At 35.9% G+C, this 27,982-nt stretch overlaps 1 protein-coding gene across 3 annotated transcripts; it reads right to left on the bottom strand.

Moving 5' to 3' along the window:
• Window positions 1-367: 367 nt before the first annotated feature.
• On the bottom strand, window positions 368-25,433 carry LOC128026000 (serine/threonine-protein phosphatase 2A 56 kDa regulatory subunit epsilon isoform). 3 transcript variants are annotated; one of them, XM_052612661.1, is made up of 15 exons: window positions 25,063-25,433; window positions 20,391-20,517; window positions 19,851-20,011; window positions 10,532-10,728; window positions 8,122-8,223; window positions 7,513-7,605; window positions 7,295-7,425; window positions 7,151-7,210; window positions 5,083-5,191; window positions 4,943-4,996; window positions 4,799-4,849; window positions 4,562-4,681; window positions 4,218-4,345; window positions 2,596-2,697; window positions 368-2,465 (listed from the first exon to the last, which is right to left on the bottom strand). In XM_052612661.1, the coding sequence occupies exons 3-15, from the start codon at window positions 20,005-20,007 to the stop codon at window positions 2,366-2,368; spliced, it is 1,404 nt and encodes a 467-aa protein (XP_052468621.1). In that variant the 5' UTR covers window positions 20,008-20,011; window positions 20,391-20,517; window positions 25,063-25,433; the 3' UTR covers window positions 368-2,365. The 3 variants fall into 3 exon arrangements, with proteins under 3 accessions (XP_052468621.1, XP_052468620.1, XP_052468622.1); XM_052612660.1 differs by lacking the exon at window positions 20,391-20,517 and having other exon boundaries at window positions 25,063-25,432; XM_052612662.1 differs by lacking the exons at window positions 19,851-20,011; window positions 20,391-20,517; window positions 25,063-25,433 and adding an exon at window positions 13,008-13,152.
• Window positions 25,434-27,982: the final 2,549 nt, after the last annotated feature.

The raw sequence follows: 27,982 nt of genomic DNA, 5'->3' as shown, positions 1-27,982 counted from the left end.
TCTCAATGAACTGTCCCTTTAAGAACATTTTATTTTTTTCTAAAAAGTACTGCTATGCTTCCAGGAGTGATGTTAATTAAAGCAAGCAGTCACCGAAGTACACCCTTCCTTCCTAAGATCTGACGGGTTAATGCTCAAACTGAAATAATAAAGCCTGCATATACGTCTTAACTACATATAAACCTGCCAATTTCAGAGCAGCTCAGAATCTTTTAAGCCCTCAGAAAAAATCCTGCCAAATCCTACAAGCTCATACTTTAGCGTGCAAACTATTAGGAAAAACGATGGAGCTGCATCAAAAGACTACATGCACAAAGGTTGAAAAGATTTTATAATGCACATCCAATGTTTTCCACAAAAGCAAAAGGCTGGTTTAGAAATGTTTAATGTTGAGCTCTGCTGCACTCTTGTGGAATAATTTGGTACTGGTGAATAAAGGGCTGGAAAGAGAGTAATACTGAGTTTACAAACACACCACACATGGTCCTATAAACAATTGGTCAGTCACACTGATTTAAAGTAAGGGTAAACTGAAAACAAACATACTCTTATTTATTCACCCTCTAGTCATTCTAAATTCAAGCTATGCAATGTGTTTACCCTGCAGAAAAAAAAGGAGAAATTATGAAAAATCATTACAAAGATTCTGCACAACTTTGTGTTCTGACACAAACAACTGTTGTGTGGTCTGAACAAAATTGTATTCATAGTGGCCTGGTTCAGACGGGTTTGTTTGGCTGATTCATTGAAAAGATCCATCTTAAAAGAATGGAACATTTAGTAAAACCAAAGGTCAAGAAAATGATTCAGTTTTACCCCTAAAAAAAAAAATGGAACGAGTTACGAACAGGAACCATTTTACAATTTCAAGCTGCAATAATTACCTATATAAAATTTTTACATGGCTATGGTGGTCAATACAGATACCTCTCCTTTACACTTTCTTCCACTCAAACGCGCCACAAAGAAGGCAAATGTGCATTTCGTCTTTATCACAAAACAGGTTTAATTTAATATCTCTTTATTTTTTTTAAAATAATTAAACATTTGTATTTATCCGACCCTTTTTAACTTTTGTAATCATTTGATGTCTGGGGCTTTCTAAAGCACAGGTTCAATTCTGACAAAGCTCACCACAGCATCAGTCCTCCACAATCCCCCTCTCACTCCCCCCAATCAGCAAATAAGTAAAAAAAGGAAGAAAGAACAAATTCCACTTGGTCAAAAAAACTAAACCAAACAAAATTCCAGACTTAAAAATAAAATAAAACAACCCCCACAAATTAGAAGTGAAACCCAAGAAAGAAAGAAAGAAAGAAAAATCCCAAGAGGCTATGTTCAATCTTTCCTCATCATATACTAGATTCTCCTAAAGAAAAATACGCTTAAGGTTCTACTAGATACAGAGTATCAAAGTACTGCATTCAGATACAGTATACAGGTACTTAACACTGTAAGAAACTCCCCCACACACTTGAATGCAGAATGTGTGTGTGTGCACTTGCAAATCGATTTCTCATGACAAGCATCTCTGGTTTTGCTGCTGGAATTCTGGACACCCGTTCAGATGTGTGTCTGTCCCATTTTCTGGTACCAGTACCGGACTGGTGCTAAAGTATCCAAATGAGTGTACTGGGTGGCACATTTGGACAGAAAAAGAATGGAGGAGGAGGGAAAAACAAGAGCTGGTGAGTATGTATGACTTCCTGTTCTTTGCTGGATACTGCATAGTGTCCTCTGCATCCCTTCAAGACGTCTACAGTCCAGACCTGCTGCGTTTGTCCAGATGTTAACGGATAATCAAAGGTCAAGGGTAGTCGAGTCAGTTTTCAGATAATGAGGACACAGGTGGCAAATCTTGATCCAATTCAGAGACATAAAGAGGAAAAGAAAAATCGGAGGAGTAAGGGACAAAGACGGGGCAAGTCTTTGGAAAAGAGAGAGAGATTTGGGCTGGTGTTGTTCAGAAATGATGGTTGAGGTATGTCAGATCGGTGGGTTCAGATTCTCTGTTTGTTTGATTTTCTATACAGCAGTCGTTCATTTCAGTCCTACTGTCTGCTCAAAATCCTTCCCCCTCCAGTGCGAGTTTCTTTCTTTCTTTTTTTTTTCTTTTTGCTTATTTGAATTTTTTAATTTCCTTTTTCTAGTCACGTTCTTTTTCGGCATAATATTTTTAAGGGGGAAAAAAAAAGAAGATAAAATAAACTTATTTACAGTGCTTTTGAAATAATGAGACTGATGAGGTGAATCTACGGTAAAGTAAGTCGCACAAATACAGAAAGGAAAAAAAAAAAAGGTGGCCAACGTTCCCGAGCACATGGTGGGGGCGCTGGAAAAAAAGCGGTCCAGGAGAGGCGCGTCGTTAAGTGGGAATAATTCCGTCACTCTGGAGGCTTCTCTTTAACTCCAGATCCTCCAACCTCTTCCACAGCTCCTCTCTCTCCTTCTCTTTTTTCTTCTCTCTGAGGAATGACAGATGGAATAAAAATGCTAATAAAGGTAAGGTATGTTTAATACTGCATGTACAAGTAAAATGCAACAGTTACTTGTCACAAAAGTAATGCATTAAAAAAAAAAAAAAAATAAACACACCTCTGACGATCTGACTTGTAAGTGGACGTGAGTTCATCAAACAAAGTGCTGTTCATTTCCATGAAGGCCTTCAGAACATTATAGACTAAAGCTACTATGGCCCTGAAAGCGGAAAAAGAGAAGAAATTAAACAATTGAAGTATGATTGGACAGGAAATTATTCATCCAGTTAGTGCTGGACAGTGTTGTGTATATCACATACAAATATACTAAATGTTTACATGGAGGCTGTGAAAGTGCACTACATGTCAAAGTATTTTTTTTTTTTTTTTTGAAAGAAGTCTCTTCTGCCCACCGAGACAGCATTTATATGATAAAAAAAAAACAGTTAAAAACAGCTATATCCTGAAATATTATTACAAGTTAAAGGAGTCCTATTATACCAGTTTTGAATTGAATAGGGACAGGCATTTGCCACTATCAGACCCATCTTGTTTATATGCATGCAGCTTCATCTTTGTTAAGGAAACTGGATTCATACAGCATTTAGTTTTATATGTGGTGCAGAACCACGTACACATCCCTGTATATTTTATGAATCTGTAGAATGGTCATCTTTACAACATAGTTTACACATGTATATATTTATTGCTAAAGCACTATTTGGTAAATTACCTTCTTATATTTCAAAATGTTTAACTTCTTTATTCAAACAGTTATTGTACTAGATCTCGGATACATCGTCGAATAAAAGATACCCTCAGAATTTTCCCCTTTAGGCACGCAACGACATTGAAAACATACTTAAACTAGTGTTCTTGCCACCCTTGACTGCTTTTAAACATACTTTGAAATCGGTTTTAAAAGAGTCTTGTAAGTGCTTTTCCTAACTTCTTTTTTTATTATTGAATGTGTTTTCTGACTATAGATTTGTCTTTTTATTTTGGAAACTTTTTGTGCTGCCATCTTAACCAGGTCTCTCTGGAATAGGGACAAGGGCTAATGATATCTCAGTGACATCTATCATTTTAAATAAAAGCTAAATAAATTAATATTAACCTCCTGTAGCATGTAATGTTGCTTTTTGTACATGAAAAAGATCTGCAAAAGTTGAACACATGAACTCCCTGAAATGCTCCGATTGCAGTCCTGAGTTTTCTTCGGGAACATACATGGCAAAATATCACCCATGTCCAAGAGATGCCGTTTCACACATCTAATATACTGATACACATGCCATTTCTCCCCAGGCATTTACATTTAAAGATATTACCGACTGTTTCTGTGAACTTGTGTGTTTTTTATTTTACATAACCTTGTGTGAGTTTGACAGTTGACACAAAAGAGCCAGCTCTCTCTGCACATGCTTCATGTGTGTTGGCTCAGAAAAATAAGCATTCTTACAAAAATCTTACTTTTAAAAACTAGTTTATAAAATGTTTCAAATTATATATCTGTTAAAGTTTAACATTTTTAAATCACAAAACCAATCCTTGCAAAAGTGTTTTTGAATGTAATTATACATTAAATTAAATACTAATTTTAATTCCATTAAGTGACCTGAGAGAAAGAGGAAACAAGGAATGCGATTGGGACAAGAGAAGCTCTATGAATCTATTCAGACTATCAGAGATTGCAGTGGCGTTGTTAAATAACATCAGAAGACTATGGGTTTGACTCACGGGTTCCAGTGTTCTTTGGAGATCCTGTACAGACTTGTGAACATTATAGGAAGAATCACATTGGAGTTCTCCTCAATCAGACTCATGATGTACTCATTATTCCAGTAGTACAGAGCTCTCTCAGCCACCTGGAAACACATACACACAATCTGAGTGTTTCTAAGCTAATAATATGATGCATATTTATTTTGTATTGTCAATTGCTACATGCATTTATAAGCGCTTTCCCTTAAAGAGCAAAACTGTGTTGAGAAATGGCCTGTCCTGAAATAGAAGGTTTCATGACTCATAAAAACTGGCTGCATAAGTATACTTGGGCTGGTCTGATTTGGATATGTGCAGACCTGAAAATGAGGGCTGGAGACACATTTGGAGATCTGTTTGAAGAGAGGCTCCTGGATCTTCACAAACTGTGTGGGCTCAATCACATCCAGAATCTCCTCCAGCTCACCTAGGAACATGACCTATCAGAGAAGCAGACATAGAACATCAGTGAATCCATCCATCCTTCATTGTCTTCTGTATTGCCCTGAAATCATGACTGTGGCTTAGCTCTATTCAGGAGACTGCTTCTATCTCACCTCTTTCTGACTACAGGTTTTAGGCCAGATTTTCAGCAGACCTCTGATAACCTGTTAGAAGGGGGAAAAACGGGACACTGATTAAATAAATGAACAAAAAAAAGAAAGAAAAAAGAGTGATGATTAGTGAAAGGCTGCACTCACTGGTTCTGTTAATGCAGGGTCTTTTTCTAGGAACTGTACAATACAATACGCCAGCTGCAAAAGCAACAGTAATGTCAGTGATGGGATAAACAGGAAGTGAACACATATGACTTATCTGGATGTTTTAACACAGGCAGTACCTGTGCATGGAACAGTGAGAGGCTTCTGACGGTGTGAAGAGGAATCAAAACTTTCACCAGAAACTGTTTGTGCTCGGCCTTCAGCGGCAGAGCGAAGCCATTGATGATGCTGACAGGAGACAAACAAAACTTTCACTAACAGCATTCTGGGATTGCTGAACCCTGAATTTATCGGCACATTCAGAACAATGCAAAACTCAGTTCCATTAAATCATCAGGGGTTTCTTGCTAATTTACTCCTGTTTCATGGAAATTGTGTGATAACTTCCAGTTATGAAGTATTATAAGCATGACAAAAGATGCAGCGGATGTCAAGGATGTTTGCTTCTCCCAAAAAGCTTTTATCTTATCAAGATGTGTAATACTGTACAAATATGGACACTGTTTTTTATGGTGCTTTATAGCCCCTGGAGACTGTATGTTTTTTCTTTATGGAAACCAATGCGCTTATCATATAATACCATGGAGGTGAATAAAAACTATTTTTATTTTCGGAGGAACCTTCCCTTTAAGAATGTTTAAACGATCAAGAATAACTCACATTTTATGTAAAAGAAAATACCAACTGTTAGTTAATTGCAATAATATAATTATGTTAAGTGACTGAAATTATGTAAATGGCATGACTTTTTTGGCAAGCGCGAACCCTGCCCTGCCATTTCTAAAGATTTTATTGGTCATGTCAGTGACCGTGCTAATTGCCCACACACCTCTAACACTGTGTCTACACTGGACATGAGCGGCGCAATACGACAAAATACAATAGAACCGATTATAATTAGTGATGCTGTCTACACTGGATGTGGCACGACAAATCCCCAAAATTAAACTGCTGCCTCATTCCATTTATGATGTATTGAAGTTCAATACATAGCAATAGCAATGGTTGCTTTGTGAAATCCAGAGTAGACAGTCTCTAGCTGTAGCGGCCGGAAAAAACCAAAAAAACCTTAATTTGTGGACCATACTGATAGACAGAGATGGATAGAATACTTACAATTTGTAGCCCATTACTGACTCCAAATTAAATGACAAAATATTTAGTTAGTAATTTTATTACACATTTTAGGTAATATAATCAAATTACTTTTAGATTATTTTTCACCTAACTCTTTTATCAGATTGATTTAAATAGGAAATCTTGTACCAAATTGATAGAAAACATATTCCATTTGTTGTTACTGACAACATGAACATTACAACAAGGTTTCCTAAACTGGGGTTAGTTAAGGTTTGTGAGTTTAATGAAAAGCAAATAATTAAATCATAAAAATATAACATCTGAATAAATCACAACATGAAATAACATGCAATCAAAATAAAACACTTAATATTTTATTAGTTTATCTGCATGTCATGTGATCATTAACCAATGTCAGAGAACAGTGAACATGCAAATGTGAAACTTAAAGCTGCAGTACGTAACTTTTCTGGGTTAAAAATTATGCAAAAATCAATATTTGAGAAAGTACATAACCAGTCAGTGTTCAAATCTATGACCTTACTTAAGCACGATTCACAAGAGTTAGTTTATAATAATGTTTTCTAATTTGAGTGTTTTGGGTAGGTTTTTGGGGGAAATTCTAGCATGGTACTGCATCATTATGTGAAGTCTGTAAACATGAAGTTGTCCCGGCTACTCGTCTATCACATGTGAGGATCCTGCAGGTGGCGGATCGTTTAATTATAGCCTATTCTCACAGCAGTTGGAAAAATTAAATGTCAAAAAATCATTTTGATGGCGGATTGTAATCAAGAAAGAATATACGAGACATGTGAATTAAATTATATTATATTCCAGTTTTAAATGTGCTTCTGATTACAGATAGCCTGGGTTTACACAAGATGTGTATTTTAAAGACAACCAGTTTAATGGGAGCATAGTTTGCTTTTGGGGTTAAAAGAACTTCTTAATATGAAATTCGTATGATGTGACAATTAGAGATTAGACTGTACAGAAATTGAAAACTACATGCTAATACACTCTATACGCAATGCTGATTTTGTTAACATTAATAATTTGAGAATAAAGTTTAACAATAATAATTTGCAGGATTTTACGACTCACCTTCCCAAAATCTCCAACAATTCTGCGACTCCATTGAAGTGCTCAGTTTCATAAACAAAACTAAAAATGAGAAAGACAGAGATGAATGCTTTCACTTCATTCATGCATGTGCATTGATATTATGTAAACTGTCATATCCCCCACCGTAGAAAAATATTATTAATCTGTTTTCGTATAAAAGCTCTAAGTCCCAGGAATTTTCCGTAGATTCTGTGTAAGACTGTCTTCAGGTAATCTCTCTCCCGTGGGTCCTCGCTGTCAAACAACTCCAGCAGCTGACAGGACAACAGATGGACAGCACATAAAAATGATGAGCAAGATAAAATAAGAGATTGAGGAGGTTTTTAAAAGAACACCCTCACCTGTAAAACAAATTTCTGGTCTATGTACTTTTTGGCAATGCTGGGTTGAAACTCCTGGCTCTCCAAAAAGCGAATGAAGAACTCATACACCAGCTGAGAAGAGAAAAGAATGTGGGGGGGGGGGGGGGAGCAGGAGTTTGTGTTATTTGGTGGAGTTCTTTGAACTCAGCATGCATGCAAAGAAAGGGAAAAGGTCAAAGGTCATGGTTAAGTTGAGGTCACAGGACACACTGCTACTGCCACCAGGGGTCATTGCCATTATAAAACAGGTTCACATGTCTGGGAATGTGGCTTTCATTATTGGATTTTTTTTTCTTTTCTTTTCTTTTTTAGATGAAGAAGATGAAATCAGGGATTTATAATGAAACAAAAGAGAAAAGTTTTACCAGGAAGATTCTCCTAGAGATATGCATCTCATTTCTAAAGGAATCCTGGAAGCATACAGTGAGTATACACACACAGAGGGTCAGAGTGTGTGTGTGTGTGTATATTTAACCTCGTAAAAACACACAGACAAACACGCAGATACAAATAAAACAGACAGGAGCTCTACACAAGGAGAGTACAAAACAATATTTTTAAGAACCGTCACCACTCACACTCACTCACTTGTAAATGTGGCCATGAAGCCTCTAGAGTGGGTTCATCCTCCTCTGGGTCATACTCATTACTCTCACTGGGCGGAAGAGTTCGGAATATATTATAGGACACCTAAAGAAATAAATAGAAAAAGGATGTAACAACCATAAAAATTACTGAATCAAATATTACAGACCACTGATTGATAACAATTGATAACACTGTGAACAATAAAAAGGTCTCTACGATCTGCTTTTGAAAAAATACTGTAGTATCATGGTACAGCACACATACTATCAGTTGCAGTTCTGGCATCTCCATCTCAATATACTGTACAACGCGACATACACAGGTGTTGGCAATATGGAAAAAATATCATATCACAAATTTTTCTTTTAGAAATATCACGATTCACAATTTTATCACAATTCTTTGTCACATTTGGTTTTACTATTTTGCAAGTTGTCTGAGGATTACAGCCAAACTAATTTCCCTATTAAAGATAAAGCCTTCGAGGTAACAAAAAACAAAAAATGACAAAGATACACATTACAACTACACATAATATACAAATAAAACAAACAGTGCTTTATTTTCAGGTACAGTAGGTGTATTTAGCAGGAGCATTCAAGAAATGTAATGAACAAATATAGAAATAAAACACTATATAATACGATTCATAAAGCAACTTTAAATTTCTTCAGTCAAGAGCAGTGAGTGATTTTTCTCTTTGTTTTGTTGTTTATTAATGTTAAATAGTTGACCCAAAAATAAAAATTCTGTCAGCTGTCTGTCAATTCTGTCATAGTGTTTTATTTTTATACCACCATTTACTCACTCAAAAGTGCTTTTAAACCTGAATGAGTTGCTTTCTTCTTCTGAACATAAATGATATTTTGTGGAGAGTGGAAAACGAAACAGTTGCTGATCCACAGTGACTTCCATAGAATTTTTTGCTACTATCAAATTCAATGTGGACCAACAACTGTTTGGTTACCCACCTTCTTCAAAATATCTTCTTTTGTGTTTTTTAATACAGGTTTGGGACAACGTGACAGTGAGTAAATAATGACAGAAATTTAATTTTAGGGTGATCTATCCCTTGACAGCAATGACAGTAAGCTGCATGTTTAATAGGCCTACTGTCCCTTTAAGACCTGATATACAGGAACGTATACGTTTTTCTCTCAACTGTTTACTTTTATTTCAGACATAACCAACTGAGTCTACATGTAAACCTTGTGCGTTATGACAGTATTAGCACAAAAGATAACTTACCGTATTTTCCGCACTATAAGATGCACTTAAAAGCCTTTCATTTTCTCAAAAAACGACAGTGCGCCTTATTTTCCGGAGTGCCTTATATATTTATCAAGGCGCTCAAGGCATCTTTATCTAACTGCTTTGTTTACATTCCCTTTAGCACAGCTCCATCTAGTGGATGCTTAACACAAACCCAGTCAAACGTTTGGCTGCAGTATCTTCTATTCTATGCGCCTTATAATCCAATGCGCCCTATATATGAAAACAGTTCTAAAATAGGCCATTCAATGAAGGTGCACCTTATAATCCGGTGCACCATATAGTGCGGAAAATATGGTATTTCAATAACCAGGTGATGTTTGACAGGTTTTAGCACACATGCTTCGGGTGTATGCAGCGTTCAGAAAAAGCACAGGTCAGCGTGCGAATGAAACATTTAAAAGCACATGCAAATAATGAGAGAGTGATTCTACCACTCAGTCAATACTGATGTTGAATGCATGTGGTGTTGTACAGTATAAGACGGAGGTGACAGAACTGCAGCTGATAGAATGTGCGCTGCAGCACAATACTACAATATTTTTTCAAAAGCAGATCGTGGAGACATTTTCATCGTCCTTGATCAAAAATCGTCATATTGCACACCCCTAATTCACATAAAATGTTAACTCAGGGACAGTTACTCTCATGGCACGGGATACTACTTTTATTTACAATAACAAAAGTACATTATCTGCATGTGGTTTAAAGCCTTGCCGGTTAAATATTTAATTTGCATGTGGTTCTAACATGCACGTTTCTGAATGTGTACAACTGAAGCATGCGCACACTAAAAGCCTGTCAAACAGTGCCTGAATACTGGACTAAGAAAGAAACTCATTAAGTTTTTAAACAACTTAAACATGAGTAAATTACAGATTTTTCATTTCTGGGGAAACTATCCCTTTAATGTTAATGAAACAACAAAACACAAAGATAAAAAGAATCGCTCACTGCTCTTGACTGAAGAACTTTAATACAGTTGCTTTAATAAGAATCAATGTTTAATTTATACAGTAAAGTGTAGTCTTTTATTAGTTGTTCATTCAAGTAAGCTACTGCAAAAACTACTGTACCTGAAAAATAAGTTCACAGAGAGATGATGCACAGTAAGTTGACTATGTGTGTTTTCACTCACCATTTTGACGACCTCTGGGTAGGCCTGTTCTGTGAGGTATCCTCGGCTGACTGTAACATAATCGACGAGTTCGTTGAGGGTTGAGCGCTTGTATTCTTTCATCTTCAGGTCTGACAGAGTGTCAATGAAATCAAACACAGCACAACACTGCTGAAGTTTCTTCAGGAACAACTCCGGCTGCTCCTGAGCAGAGACGTCTGTTCACAAACAAACACATGCATATGAGAAAAAGCTAAAAAATGCCATGCTGAAAAGTCACTTTGTGATGGGTGTGTTCAAAAAAGCACTAAAGTAGAAGGTTCAGGGTGTACTTCCACATATACACAAATACCATCTGACTCAGATAAAGCCTGAGAGAAAAGCTAACAATGGGATTCATTTTAGTAGCATGTAATGTCAGTAAACACATTCCAGACAAGACAAAAGATCCCATTTCCCAAATTATTATCAGAGGAAAGATTTAAGGACGTAAAGATTGCTCTAGGTCAGTCATCAATCACCACAATGGGCAATGTTCCATTATCCAAGGACTGCAAAGGACTTGGATATGTAAACTAATCAGTGGGCAGCACAGGAAAGGCCAAAAAACTTAAACTTCCCAGAGTTGAAATTCAAAACCAATTTGCTGACATGACTTCACAAATTAAGGCAGAACACTGATTTAGAATCAAATCTATACTGTGATGGACCCACTAGTTTGGTTTACTTAACAGATGGCCTTTGAACCAACACAATCATTACAATAATGAAAAAAAAAACCCATACGCAATAAAATTGTCTATTAAACAATTTCCTTCCCTTAGTCAATGTATTTCATATTGATAGGGTAGTTGGTGTTTAACAAAGGGAAAAAAAACTTAGTTTTAACATTGCCTTTAATACTAATAGGGATGCACCGATCATGATTTTATGGTTGAAACTTTTTCAAAATATTAATGAAGCAATATGAATTGTATCTCACCTAAAGCATTATAATTATTTCACCCGTGCCGGACAGAGACCGAGACGGTCATGCCAGACCTCTCACAGCAGGTGCGTCATCAGCTTGAGATCGGTTTTATAAAGATCTGCCTTTTTAGAGACCGCTGATCAATCGGTGATTATCGGCCGATTGTGATCGGTATCTGATCAATCAGAGCACCCCTAGTGTCCAGAATGATTTTTTGTTCTTGTCAGTTTATCAGAAGGTTTTGAGGTATAAAGAGACGCTTATGTAAAAGGTCTTAAGTGTAATAAACTAAACAGAAAGTCTCCAGCGATGTCTTCTGAGACACTAAAGAGAAACAGATCTCCAAGATGCAGCGACAAGTTCATATAAGGTGACGACTTGCACTGCATCATAAACCTGGGTGGGGAAAACCCCACTTCAGTGGAATGGTGGTCTTGGATTACATTAGAGAGAATGTTCGTGTGTGATAATAAATGTACAGAGAGTACTGGTTACAAAGTTGTGTGTGTAGCTACTTACATAGTATTGCAATTGTGTGTGTGTGTGTGTGTGTGTGTGTGTGTGTAGTGAGTTGTTCCGACAGGTGAAACTAGCAGGTGACTTTCACAGAGCCAGAGACCAAGAAGGAAATGTACTCTATGCATTTAGCACAAACACACACACACAAACAAAAGCAGAGACATTTCCCTGAATCTAAGGGGAAGGCTTTTTTCACTTGTGCATGAAAATTTATTTCTGCAGAGTTACAAAAAAAAGTTGATTCTGATGTAGTGATGCACAGATTTGCCAGAAAATTCTGGCCATAATAGTAAATTAAAAATTTCAAATTTAAAAAGTTATGGCTGATCACTGATAAATGGGACATATTGAAATATATAGCCTACATTTCATTATCTAAACAATTAAAACAAAAACTCAATAAGTCTAAAATGTTTAGTTAACTTCAGCATCAAAACAATATAATGTACACTACAGAAAGAAAAAATAATAATTTTAAGGTTTTCTACAAATTACAATTATTTGTTTTTTTTAAAGATTCACTTTAAATATGCGTTAGTGACCAAAAAAGGTAATGAGGTTAAAAATGCATAAACAGAGAGAAATGAGCACAATTAAATATGCAATAATAGCCTAAAATCAAACAATCCTGCAACGTAATGAAAAAAAAAATCTATATGATGGCCAATAACTGATACAGCACCATTATATTACTTAACATTACCTTTCCAGTGCAATCGATGCAGATTCACATAAAAAATACAATGTTATAGGCGTCATGCTTGTAAAAGGAATGACAGAACATTCTGCACTCATACCATTAAGATCAGTATAGATGTTTTATGAGATCACAGTAGCTGACTGAATGAACAGAGTCTGCCCGCTAATCTCACTTATGTCCACATACGGTCAGAAGAACCAAACTCCAAAACACCAAACAACATGGAAAACAACACTCTAATAGACAGACATCTGCAAAATGACAAAAAAAAAACACACCATGACCACCCGCTCTTCCCTATCACTCACTCAGACAGGTCTCTCTCTTGTTTTCTCAATTTCTTCCCGCGTCGTTCACTGTCATTCCTGCCTTGTGTTGTGTGTGTGTTATGTGTACAGGGCACAGATCTGCACCTCCATGAGGAACCCATGAGATCAGGTGTCGGAGGGCCGAGCTGAGCCTACGGAAACACGGACGGGCGCTGTGTCTAATGTGCTATTTTTTGCCTTGCTCATTTAAGTTCAAGCCAGCAAGGTCAGAGGCACAGCACAGACCCCGGGGAGGAGGGGCAGGAGTTTACCATAGGCTGGGAATGTATCTATGGTGGCCAGAACACGTGGTCTAACAAGAGACGAGAAACACATCACACGAAACAAGACTCAAAATATCTGCCTATGAATCTTCTTTCTTATTTTCACTGAACTACTGAACTTTCTATATATAGGCAATATAGGCCTATTGCCTATATATAGAAAGTTCAGTAGTTCAGTGAAAATAAGATAAGAAAATAAGAATAGTAATATTGACTTTATATTACTAGTAGTCTAAATGATTAACTAACAATCTGGTCAACATAAAGTTCTTTATTTGAAGCACAATTCTACAAGAAAGGTAACTTATTGAAAATGTGTTGGTGCTTACTATTTCCCCCATCACATTTATGATAATTACTTTTTCAGGTGCTTTGCAGGAGCTGAAAACCCAGCTCGAGGGGTGAAAAAAAGTTGGGGCCTGCCTAGTCTCAGCCTCAGACATCACACTCACAGACCGTTGGCTGAATGCATATGGGACACAAAAGTGGAAACACTTCAGGAATTTCAAAGTCATTATCGGATTGGTTGAACTCTACAGGATTTCTGTGAGACGTGTGTGTGGCGTTCTTTAATGTTTTGCCTGAAAACAAAGATACCGTGATGCCAAACCCCCTCGCGAAAGTAGAAAGCCATCGTGTTTACAACTGTGATGAACAGCGCTTATCAGGATCAACTAAACGGTGGATTTTCAAAAGTATGTGAAATATTTAAAGTTCACGGCATAAAATCTTTAAAATACGTCTGAGAGTTTTACACACCGGTCTGTCAATGTGGCGAACTTTCCACGCCGCGAAACGTGACCATGAATGAAATGAACTGTGATTGGTTGTTGGACATGTCAGTCAAACCACCTCCTGGGCCGGCCTTGACTAATAAAAGACTGAATGATAGAGATACTTTTTTTTCCCTCGAACGGCTGGTTGTACCGGTGCAACCGCTGATTTTTTTTTAGTCGAACCATTGAGTAATTAGGTCGCACTCTAGAGCCCTGATGTTATATTTATCCGATGTTATATTCATTTAGCTTGTCAGTGATCTACGGCTCTGTCGCTCCATTTGAAAGCAGGTGATGGCGATTTAGCGCACGGAACCAGATTTACTGACTAGATGCGCATGTTCATATCGTTAGATATATCACCCAGCTTTGCATGGATCCTGAAAAAAAGTATAGCAGTACCTGAAAAAACAATAAGCAGTAAAACTGCTTTCAACATTTATATAAATAAATAAATAACTTTCTTGAGCACCAAATCAACATATTAGAAAGTTTTTTTTTTTTTTTTTTTAAAGGATCACATGACACTGAAGACTGGAGTAATGGCTGATGAAAATTTAGCTTTGCCAACACAGGAATAAGTAAAATTTTAGAATATATTAAAATTTATATATTTTTAAATGATATTGGTACATCTGAATGATTGTGTATGTGGCTTATTTTGGCTTGTATATAAACGGTTTAGCATGCAAAACTGAAGTCATGTGATCTATGACTGATCATCAGTTTCATATTTTCTATAAAGGTTCAGTCTTAACATCTATAGTGAAGTGAGTAATTAAACCTCTGCAAGATTATTAGAAAAGTGCAACATCCCATGAGTTGCAAATCTACAGTGCCATCTACTGGCAACTGGGTTTCAGGCATTGTGATACTTCTGTCCAAAACTAGTAAACATCCAAATACATGACATCTTTATGCTGTAGGCCGATTTGCTTTCTCTCTCTGCACCTAATCATTTTCACTGTTTAAAAAAGGGATGGTTCACTTTAATGAAAAGTTTCTCATTTTCCCTTTGTATCATCCCAAACCAGAAAGACTTTCTTTCGTTTGCAAGGCATAAAATAGGCCCAAAAGGACAACTTTTCTGTAAGCAGGTCTGAAATGCTCACACAATGGCACTGGGCCAGCAGGCAGACCTTATTGTTGAGTCTTGCTGTAACAACTGCGGTCTGAGAATTTGAATACCGAAAAGTTTCAGAGAACGATTTTAGAAATAATTTTGACATAATTGACATTCCCGATTAATGTGTTATATCTTTTTTATCGGAACATATTTGGAAAAATATAGCATTCCATCAATTGCTCAACAATGGATCCTCTGCAGTGAATGTGTGCCGTGATAATGAGAATAATGAGAATTTTCTTGTGAAGCGAGAAGCTGCATGTTTTTAAGAAACAAATCCATCAAATCATTAACTTAAAAATAGGGCTGTCAATTTAACGTGTTAATGTGGCACAATTAATCATGGAAAAACAATGTTAAAATGATTTATGCTTTAAAAGGCACCCTGTACCTGTATGACATTACAATGCAGCTACAGTATATGCACTGAAAATTGAAGACATAAGGAGGAATAATCCATGATGATGAGTAAGTGATGTAAGCTTACATTTCTCCAAATTTCTTGTGAAAACATCACCGTGGATAGTCAGATAATGAGAAAAATTTTCAGCAAATTTTGATTTTTGGGTGAACTATTTCTTTAAACATTACATTATACATGATTTATATTTAACAAATAAATACACAACAACTGCCATTGTACAGCAACACAATATGATGTGAAGATACATATTTTGGCTACCTTAAAAATCTCAAACTCTAAATACTTTTTGGATAAACCAGATTAAGTTTTCACTACAGATGATTGTTGTCATCATGCTCATGACTATTGCTAGGCTACGAACCATGACTGAAATTAGCCGTAGACCACATCACACTCACACCATCTCTGCGACCTTTGAGGGAGTGACGCCTGTAGGAAATGAGATGCTTTGATCCCTCCTTCCCATAATCCTTCCTTACTGAGCACTCTGCGGGGGGGAAAGGCCATCAATACAGAATGGAAACACTTTCAGTCACTCTTGCTCCATTTCGTAGCCCATCACTGCATAGATCTTACCTATCTGAAATCAATCATTTTAATACCGCATCACGAGCAAAAACAGTCATTTTCTAGGCAAGGCAGTGAACTTCTGACATGACACTGGTGAATCTGACAGAAGCATGTTCTTTGACGAATGAACGATTGTATTTTGCATTCATTTATGATGAGAAGTAAACAGACAAAGACTCTGAGGGAGGGCGGTTACCTTGGCAATGGCCAATCAGATGCACTCTACAAACACTAAATCAACCTGTTTGACCGCTCAACACACTGATTTGGATTCAAAGGTTACTTGGACAAACAAGTCAGTCTCTTTTTGCAGCACTGAAAAAGTTACATTACAGTTCTGATAGGGATGCAGAGTTATTCATAATCTTTGATTATTTCTATTGATACCGTAACTTACTATTTTTAATTTCATAATGAAATCTAACTACTGTTTTGTACATAAACACTGTATAGAGATTGTAGAAAATTTCAAGTCACCATTTTCATATAATTCTCATGATTAAAAAGATAAAGATATTCCTTATGTTGTTATAACACACAAAACCACTAAATAAAAAAAAGGAAATTTTCACTTGGCGTTTTTGTTCATAAATTCAAAAAACATGAATAGAGCTGTCCCAGTGTGTTGTGATTGGCGAACAGCTTAGATGGTTCAGTACTGCCCTGCCCCTTGAAAAAAGCAGCAACTTCCGTCTGCTCTGGTATAGTTAAGGATGGTGTCAATATTGCCATATCAATTTGAGCCGGATTCAGACCATGAAAATATTGAACAAGAGGATCACACAGAACCTTTGCACACACAGATATTGCAAGACGTATTAGAATGGTAACGTTATTGTTGTTTTTTTGGCTAAATAACATTCTAGATACAATGTCAAATAAACTGCAACCACTGTTTCCTGACATCATCCAATTTTGGGAGGCCAAACAAAGATGTTTGGGCATGGGGGTGAAAAAAAACAGCGTTTCTTTGACATGGCGAAAACTTGTTGCTTTGCAGCTGTTCTTCATTTCCTCTGATGCACGAATTCTGCAGAAGCAGTATTAATTTTGACAGGTATTTTTGATTTAGTCTTAGTCTATCATGAGATGAAAATGCTTAATAGGCGTAGTCACATTTTAGTCATATGAGTCTTATATGGTTTTAGTCGACGAAAAGTCATTGCATTTTTGTCAACTTTTAGTCATTACTTTTAGTCACACTGCAGTTACTTTTGGTAGTTATTTTCTTTGTACTCTATGATAAATTTGAAAACTTGATTAAATGATGACCATTTTAATTTTTGGGTGAACTATCCATTCAACAGTAGTGAAAAGGGAGCAACTTATAAACAATTATAGTTGTTCATGTATATTTAATCATTTATAATTTTTTGACAAAGAAAAAGAACAAGACAAATATGAAAGAGATACAAATTAAACAAATTTTTTTTCCAAATACATTTGGTTTACTTAAAATATAAATTTAATATTTGTTGGTTAACATTAATGACACGGATAGGTACTTAATTAGGAATGCTGTCCCTTTAAGACAGCATGCATGTAATACTGACACACGTTCAGTTTTCACCCACCTGTTCACCTTCACTTAATACATAACTGTATTCACATGAGATACTCTACAAGAAAGACATTTGGACTGCTATGTGTGTATTTGAGCGCCAAGAACTGATCGCGCGCTGTATACGAGAACTGAAGACTTGGAGTGTGCGCGAGAGAGAGCACTGCTGTCAGGCCTATCCTGCCTTCACTAACTTACCAATATCCATTTACATCCAGTCTTTGTGCTAAGCTAGGCTAGCGGTGGGTGCGTCAAATAACACTTACAGAACGCACAGAAATGAAAAAGGTATGTACGGACTTATCTAACTCTGGAGGATACTGTGAATAAGCTAAAGTCCTAAAAAGTTGGAGTGTTCCTTTAAGTTAATCGACAACGAATTGTATTCACTTACAGCTCAATGGGAAACATCACTAAATACTTGTCCCCTTATTTCTTTCCTGAGGTATTGAATGTTAAATAAAACAGATATATAACATTTCTCTTTAGCACACATTTTTCTTACACTTTATCAGCTATTTCTCAGCAGGAGAATGTCCAAATTAGGGCTGCATGAACAATCGCAGGTGATTGTCATGCGTGTTTTGTCAGTAGAGCCGGGGCTGTGATCAGCAGATCAGCAGTAAATGTCCATCACCTGCTTTCAAATGGAGCGGCACTTACTACACAGATCCTTAGCTCGCTGACAAGCTATGCAATACCGCGTCATAATCGCAGATAAATCGCATGCGGTTATGAACGTGATATTGCATAGTTTTTCAGCTTCTAAGCAGTGAAATGGACAGATTTCTAAACTGTTCTCTCCTCATCTGTTAGTTTTAACGTGAACGTTTCAGTGTCCCCAACAGCAACTGAGAGTGATAAAATAGTGAGTAAATAACAGAAAAACATTTAGAATACAATCGAATCCATAGTATTTTCATAATGTTTACTAACAAACAGCAGAAAAACATGTCAGATCTGCACTTCGTAAAGAGTACAAAGACAAACCCCAGCCACGGCCCTGTAGGCAAGTCAAGATATACTCTCCTATCTGACATTTTACTGAAAAGTTTTACAGAGCCATGATGCATAAGCAAAACTGGTTATGTTTTATGCTTGCCTACAAGACAACCACTGGCATGGCACCAACATACCTTATCTCACTAGTTCAAACTTATGTGCCCTCCAGAAGTTTGCGCTCTGCAGGTGAACGACGCCTTGTGGTGCCATCCAAAAGAGGTTCAAAATCACTCTCACGGACCTTTTCCTGGACTGTGCCCAGCTGGTGGAATGACCTCCCAATCTCAATTAGAGTCTTTACTCATTTTCAAAAAACATCTAAAAGACTCATCTTTTGTTTCCAGCACTTAACGAACTAATACTAGCACTTTTCTTACATAATCTTATATATATATAAAAAAAAAAAAAAAAAACTGGCTATGCATTCTGTACTAGACTAACTGAGACTTTTCATGGCACTTGTATACGGTTGTTGTTCTCTTGCTGGTCTGATTTCTTTTATTGTTCTCATTTGCAAGATGCTTCGGATTAAAGCATCCGCTAAATGATTAAATGTAAATGTTTCTACCATATTTACTATTTGCGTGATGTGCAGCATGTATACTGTGCATATTTGCCAAAATGTGCAGCACATAGGCCAACACCAAACTTATAATGCAGCGTTGGTGAGCATACAAGAGTTCTATTTACATACAGACCACAAACCTTTGAAAGGTAGAGTAACTAGGACACAACCACAGAGAAATAGTATATCCACAGAATGCAATGCACTCAACTTGGCCTTCCATTTACAAACACCAACAAAACACAAGAAATGTATTTATTTGCACAATAAATATAGGCTAACTATTGAAAAACAATAACCTAATGAAGCAAACAACACTAGAATGTTGACAATGAGTACTGTTCAGATGTGACCTCAGAAAAATGCTTTCAATTAATAGCAAATCTGTATCCTTATTCTACTGCAAAGCTGTATAGACTCCTGAAGCCATCTGAATCAGAACCGTATTCTACTCTGTATCAGAGACTTACAAGAGCTTAAGTGATTTCAGAGCACAAGTGGTTATGAGAGCATTTAGTATTTGTGAGTTAGTCACCTTTGAGCAGGGGAAGAGGAGTGAGTTCGATTGGTTTGCCCTGAGAGCGGAACTGTGAGGAACTCTGGGAACGTTTCTGCTTGGCTTTCCGGACAGACTTCCGGGAAAATCCGTCTACTTTATCCACTGATGGAGGCGTGGTGGCTGCGGAGGACATAGCCCTGGAACAAAAAGAGCAAGGTATTTAAGGAAACACATCAACACTGCACCAAATGCATTTTGCGCAAAAATAAAATAAATAATAATAATAATAATAATAAGCACTAAAGATCTAAATTTGCCACTCCGTAGTATGTCTAAAAACTATATACCATTTATAGTCCTTGAGCAGAGGAGAACAAAAAGTTCCCCTTTCAAGATCATATGATCAAAGTTAGCATGGGCCCGTATGAGATTTTGACGGTATGATAACCTTAAGAAAAAATATCATGGTTTTACAGTATTACGGTATTGTTGTTACAGCTCTAAAATGTGCTATTTTTAATGTGCTATTATGTCTTAAAAAAACTGAACATAACATTTTATTTCTAAGCAACATACCGAATATTTGGAAGAGTAGTATTTGTTTATCTGTTCTTTCATTTGTTTCTGAAATGTTTGCTGAATTGTGGGCTGTCCTGCAGCTTTTGATTTGGATGCTTGATTCACTGCTAGAGCTACTGCTGCCCTAAAAAGAAGAAAAATAAAGACTGACATTTTTATTTAACCTAAATCTATAATTAGTTATTTAAATTTTTGTTATATAATTCATATAAAGCAGCCCATTTTCTTAGCACCCATTAAGTTATACTTGATCTTCATGTAAAAGTTACACAAAAATACTGGGACAATAGTTATCATAAATGTTACAGAGTTAGTGGGTTGTGTTTATGTATTAGTGCACAGATTTTAAGTAATGAAGGAAAGTGTTAAAAACACTACCAAATGTTTGACTGATTAACATAATCATCTATAGTTATAAATAACTGTGCTGTTGTTAACATGATCACTCTGTAAAGACAAGTTTTTAGATGGATATAATTAGAGAACACACACTCGTCATCAACTTGAGTCTAATATTTGCAAGGCACTCGGTGGTTATGAACCAAAATATTTACAAGTAAACACACTCCTACAGTCACTGACAATAACCAGGCTACGAAACTACACAATGATTAATGGCAAGTTATACTTCAAAACAACACACACACACACACACACACAAAATAAAAGATTTCATAGTTCTGTAGGTTTTATGATGGATTAAATAATCCCAGATATTTAAGTGCTTAATGGAAAAAAGACAAGAGAGAAATGTAAAGTTACTCTCCCAGCCGTTAGTTGCACTGAGGTCTTTAGATCAATGATGTGTATATTTTCATTATGTCTGTGCATTAAGCTGTTTTGCAAGACCAATAACAGCACCTAATCTAGACCTCTTTTAATGCCTTGGGACAAAAAAAGTTAGCATTTCAGACTTGATATTATAAAATGAACCACAAATGGCTATAGGAAAGAAATGTGGTGGCAAAATGAAGATCTAGACAGAGATGTAAATAAAGGCAAGAATAAACACTGCAATGAAAGATAAAACAGAATGGAAACAAATTCATAAGCATAAAAAATCATAAAAAATCTGGATCAGGTTTACCGCGGTTCTACAGGTGTCAGCTTGAATTTCAAGCATGAAATTAAAGCAGATAAACACACAGAATTACTGCCCTGCATAACAAACCAGATGCATTTGGGAATTAAGACACAGAAGTAAAAGGGAAAAAAAGAAAGTCTTTTGAATTAAAGCAAATGAAAATAACTCAGTTTTTATTTTTTCAATTTGAATAATTTATCAACATTTTCATATTGCCGATTTCTGAAGTCATGAGCGATAACAACCATCAGTAAAGTGGAACAGTTGAATGTGGCAGTCTGGTTGGAACTAGTGACCTTTAGTGTTGTCAAAAGACCCGGTTCTTCGGTACCAAGTCAGTACAAAAAAAATGAAAATGTCACAGTACCAGGTTTCTTTAAGTACCGGTGGTACAGAGGAGAGGACCCGGTCAACCCGGTTCTCGACGCATACAGCGCTATGATTTTTGTGAAGCAGAAAACCCGGACGGAATCTCAAAATCCAGTCATGAAAATTAAACTTACATTTTAATATGGACAGACACGGAATTTGTCAAAGTTAGCATAAATTAATCAAATCAAATCTCCATATGGACCAGTATCTGTAAATGTTAAACCACAAAAGTTGGTTGAAATATGAATCCTGCATGTTCTGCACATCTCTGTGTGAATGAATGAATGACAGAGACGTGCGGGTTTGTTTACTACATAGACTGAAGAGTGTGACGCTTGCAGTAATTTCAGCATCTGCCATCTCAATGAGGACATAAATACATAAACATCACCAGAACTGTTCTGAGTCACTTCACAAGCATTTTACCGTTTCATTTCAGTAAAACCAGTGCCAATTTAAAGGTATTCATGGCAACACGTCAAAATAAGTTCATTTTTACATAAAGACATTGTGCTAAAAATTTAACTATTATTTAGTAGAATGTATGTGATAAAAATTAATACAACTTTTTTTAAAGAAATAAATCCCACAATATTTCTTCCCTGCTTTAATTTTAATAGCAAATCCCCTTTATTTACCAAAAAATTTAAATTCATCAATTAAAAGACAAATTAAATTTGGGTGAAACTTGTTTACTGTTTTTCATAATTATATTACTTGTAGAAAAACTTTAAACACAATTGTAAATAAGCATTAAAAAATGGCATTTTTCTTTTAATTAGCATATTTTTGTGTTTTGTTACTTTGGTACCGAAATTGTTATCGAGTACCGTGGATTTCCACTGGTATCAGTACCATGACAACACTAGTGACCATAGAGAGTCTACAACCTCCTGCGATTTAACCAGTGTGATTGTAAATGCTCCTTTAGAAAGGGAGGAGCAGAGAAAAGTTTAACAGGAAGTAAACAGGCCAGGGAAGCAGAGAAAAGAGAGAAAGACCACCTAAATTTATCCTCTGGTCATGCTGGTGGAACTTAAGAAGCCCAAATCATATACATTTACAACTGAACTCAGTTATTTTGTATCTTTTGAACAAAAAAATCCCTAAGTAGACACAAGTGAATTTGCATAGAAAAGTACAATTCAACTGATAATATGAATAGGATGGTCCGAAGCCTGTATGGTCTTTAATCTGATTATTCAGAGCACTTTGATATTGCAGTCCAAGAGATTTAAATTAGCAGACATCAAACGAGTGAGATGCTGCCGACATCTATTGATGGCATCCCATAATGCTGCACTGTGCAGCCTACCACAAACAATATCATCCCTTTTCTCAGCCACTTCTCCCGTTGACAGAAAGGACAGGCCTGACAGTATCGCTACCTGTAAAAAGAATAAACCTTCCTCTCATGTACAAGAACAAAGAATGCAAGCAACAATCGCACAAGAGAACATTGATGAAAACACATAAGGTCAGCAGAAATCAATAAACACAAGCAGTCATTGTGGTTAAGACTCTTGAGAATGTCCCAAAGCTGGAATGTGTCACATTTCAACCCAAAATCAACAAAATGTATATAATTTGATACAAGAAAAACAAAATTCGATTTTTTTTTACATTATTTTCAGAAAATGTTAAAGCACATTTACACCATAAATCTCATTACAATAATAATAATAAATTATATATAAATAATATATATATATATATATATATATATATATATATATATATATATATATATATATATATATATAAAAATTATTTTTAAAAACTCTTTTATATTTATATGCTGGTAGTATTTGCTGCATTTATGTTGATTTGAATAAATCAGTGATTTATTTAATTAAATCAACAAATGCACCAAATACTTTTAATTTAACTTAATTGACATGAAAATAATGCATATATTTTTAATTATTAATTATGCAAATAAATTTAATATTTTTAATTTGGGGTGAAATAGGACCAGTCCAGGACATAAGACTGATGAGGTGAGAAATGGAAAAAGATCCATGTTCCCTCCTGTCTTGTTTTAAAGTTCATTCACAGCTAGATTTGTCATTCACAGCTAGATTTTGGTGTAAAAGCAAGACAAAATATGAAAGATGACAACCTTTACTCAACAGCCCATGTTAACCTTAGCAAAAAATTATTTACATATTTTTGTCTACAAAATAGACAGAGAGGCAGAGAGATGTATATAGATAGATAGATAGATAGATAGATAGATAGATAGATAAACTAGTTCAGTGCATGATTCTTTCTATTGAAAAGTGAGAGATAATCCCAGATGTCCATGTTGTTCTGTGATCCAGCTCTGTATAAAGATCTGCAGGTATAAAAAAAAAACATCACAGGGCTTAATCACTGGATGGACTGACAAAGACGTGAACGCTGCAACCACAATCTAGGAAACACTCATGCCTAGCCGTAAATCCAAAACACTGATGCCCTGGCCCTAATCTCCATAACCAGGTAATTAGAGATAACTTCTCCCATTGGTTTTTGACTAAAATTCACCCAAAACAACCAGTCCAACTTTAATCCACTTGTGAGATGAACGTGTTGTTGTTTTTGTTGATGACAAGACACTGCAACTGCCAGGCAGCTGAAGTGAACCAGACCATGGAAACAGGGCACAGGGGCACGGACTAGTGAAGTAATAATCATCTTGCATTTGGTGGGCTTGTCCAAAATAAACAGGCAGAGTTCGGAGATGCACATGAGCAATTTGGCACTGTGGTTCCTTCAAAAACTATAGAAAAAAAGTGCAAACCTCTGAAATGCAATGGTCCAAATGAGTGCAGATGAGTACAGATGATGTACTCATGATCTCCTGATGATGTTAAACACACTTACACACACACACAAGCAGCTGACAAAGACCTGCTGCATTCCAAATCACCAGTAAAACAAAAACAGATGAAGAACAAGTTCCTTCATGGATTTTCACGTATCCACCCATTCAAATGGTCGGACAATGTGTAAAAAACATTAAAAGTATGCTTGCGTTTTTAATTTTCCCCCTTTCGGTACACAAATACTACAAAACCCCCTTACAAACTCTGTATAAAAAGTATTCTTGGAGCTAAAGTTAATTTATTTGACATAGTACTCTGGTAAGTATATGAAACACTAAAACGAGCCGGATCTAACGTAAACTTGAGCAGGACAGGCCAAAAAACCTTCAAATATTCAATTTACCTTGATGTTTTCGATGTGAAGAGCTGATCTGTGTTTTTAACCGTCTTTCCTTCTTCAAGGCCTCTTGAAGCAGCAGAAAAAGATAAAGAAAGACACCAAATCTGTTTTTGGCCTTAAAAAATGCCAAACCCACAGCAATAATCCCATCAAACACTCAAATTTCCGACGATAGAAAAGGCTCCAGCAGAAATACGAACATCCCCGGGTATCTCTTTGTATCCACACACTGCACTTATATGTTATTTTAATCCAGAAAATGTGTTTTATTATGGAATATCGGTCCCTTTTTCGCCCTATTGTCAATATTACTGGGCTGAGTCCATAGCACACACACAACACGGACGCGGTCTAGCATGCTGGGCCGGGTTCGGGCCTACAACGCTACGTCATTGGCCGGTTTAAAGACTACTTGGAACATCATTGGTCGATGTAGGTGTCAATCACCACACATGGGCGGGGAAAACTCTAAGGCTTCTCTAACGATGAATAGAAAAGTTGGGTTGAAGTGTGTGCGAGCAGGAAAGAGATGTACTATTTAATTCTGTTATGTAGGCTACTTAATTTTAATATGGTAAAATAACTGTATAATTAATATAACTCTGTATTCATGATTTTAATATTTTGGCAATACTAAGTTTATTTAGGAACAATCCTCTAAACATATATGTATTGTGAAAAGCGCTACACAAATAAAAAGAAACTGAATATTAAAAAAATATATAACGCTATTAAATCTTTATTTATAATGGAGAAAGTCTTGACAGCGAAAAAGAAATAATCAATCTCTTCAGGAATGAAGTTAAACCTGTATAAGAGCCCAACCCATTTGAGGAGCGCCTCATTCCGGAAAGCACACCTGGCTTGAACTATCAGCACATCCCACAAGCATCAGGATCAAATGGCACCTTTTTACTCTCAGTCAGCTGCGGTGTTTATGTATATTTCAGGAAATTAGTGATGAGAGCGCGCGCGTATGCACCTACGTCATCACGTACACGTAGAACAACGCAAAAAAAAGTTCGATTCCCACGGTTCAGTGTCCTCTGGGTTTTGAAACTTTTGAAAAAATAAACTTATTTTTTTGTGTCCTTATGTTTAATTATAAATGGACATGTTAAAGTTTATGAGTAGTGAATACTTTTTTCCAATTTAGGGGTTTAGTACAGTGATATATTAATTCGTTTTCATTTTAATTAAAATAAATAAATAAATAAACAAATGACATTTGCTTGCTGGGGGATTTTGGGGTGCTTTCAATTCAGATTAATATAGCCTATCTATTAACATTTCTTTGACTGTTTATTTTAAGGGTGTTTACAACACACGTAGCATCCGCAAACACCACGCAATTGTCAGTTTCTCAGTTTATCTCATCTGTTATTTCCTGTGCTAGATGCCAGATTCACATCACGTGAACTGCGACACTGTTAAATATTGCTGAGCGTGCGGCTGTTTCCGATCGCTGCAGGGAATACGAATAGATGAACAGTGCTGTCCTGTTGTGGCTTATGATGAGTTCAGTATAGTGAACCTCATCAGGCTTAAGCCTACACAGTGCATCAGAATCATTAGCTGGACTCTCATCCTCTGTTTTTACTGTCTATGGTTTTTACACTATGATAATCAAATACTGAAGACAAAAGAATCTACTCTGAAAAGTGCATAACAATGTGCTCATAAATCTCAGAGACAAACAAGCCTGTTTAAAACTCACATTTGAATTTCAAAGCACACTTAGTCCAAGATCACTAATGAGATTCAACAATATAATATACAATAAAAAATAAACTCAGTCAGGAAAAAGTGCGCAATTATGAAGCCAATTAATACTGCATCACTTGAGATAAAACAATAAAAATATAATTCAGCTTTTTAAGGGCAATATTTATATCTAACCATATTAAATGTAGTCTACGAGTCATCATTTATGTCAAAGTTGTAATTTTAGTTAGAATAATAAGAAACTGTATGGTTGCAGTATAAACAAACCCCATCTTTCCACAGCTGAAGATGCACAAAAGCTGCATCAAAAGTGCCATTTAAATGTATTTGCTCAGACTGTTTAATGAAGATTAGACGTTCCATAAATGCATTTATACAGTTACATTGCAAATGCATAATGTTGCAAGATTAATAATGTACTTTTTTAAACATACATACTGTATTTGGAAAATTGCAATGATACTTTTAAATATGAAACCAAACCACCAGTAGGTGGCGGCAAATCACTGTCCTAATGAGTGAGTCATCGATTCAAACGATTTATTAAACGGCCGATTTATTCAATAAATGAAGCAAGTGACTGTCTTGATGAATGTCTCAATGAATCATTGACTCACCTGATTCGTTCAAAAATGTGAATCATTCAGTAACAACAGTGTTGCTCGGAGATGTGTGACTGCTTTGTTTAGAACTATTTCTTTAGAGAAATGTACAGATAAAAAACCTTTAATACAAGATATTCAAAAATATCGAACTTTAGTTTGTAGTCCTGAAACCCATAAGACAATTTTAGCATTTTCAAGTCATGTGTTTAACCTCAAAAGTGAAATTTAAACTTTGTTTTTAAAAACATGTTGCTAACAAAACAAGAAATGTAAAGTTCTACATAAGGTCAACAACTACCAAATAGATGAGAGTTTATCTGCTGGATAAATCATACAACATTTGTAATTCTTATGTTGCAATGTGTTCACAACTTTTAAAACACTGTTTAAACTGTGCAAATATCTATTATAAAGTGACTTACAAATGTGGACAATGGAAGCAATCAAAATCAACAAAAGAGCAATGATATACAAGTGCTATAACAAGTCTCAGTTACAGTAGCTTAACTCAGTACACGTAGCAAGGTTTAAACTAAATAATATAATAAATAAAAAGAAAACAGATAGAATAGAAAAATAATAAAGCAAGGTGT

Source organism: Carassius gibelio, chromosome A13, assembly GCF_023724105.1.
Source record: "Carassius gibelio isolate Cgi1373 ecotype wild population from Czech Republic chromosome A13, carGib1.2-hapl.c, whole genome shotgun sequence".
NCBI lineage: Eukaryota > Metazoa > Chordata > Actinopteri > Cypriniformes > Cyprinidae > Carassius > Carassius gibelio.
The sequence above is the reverse complement of the archived record's forward strand: the minus strand, read 5'-3'. Positions and strand labels throughout refer to the sequence as shown.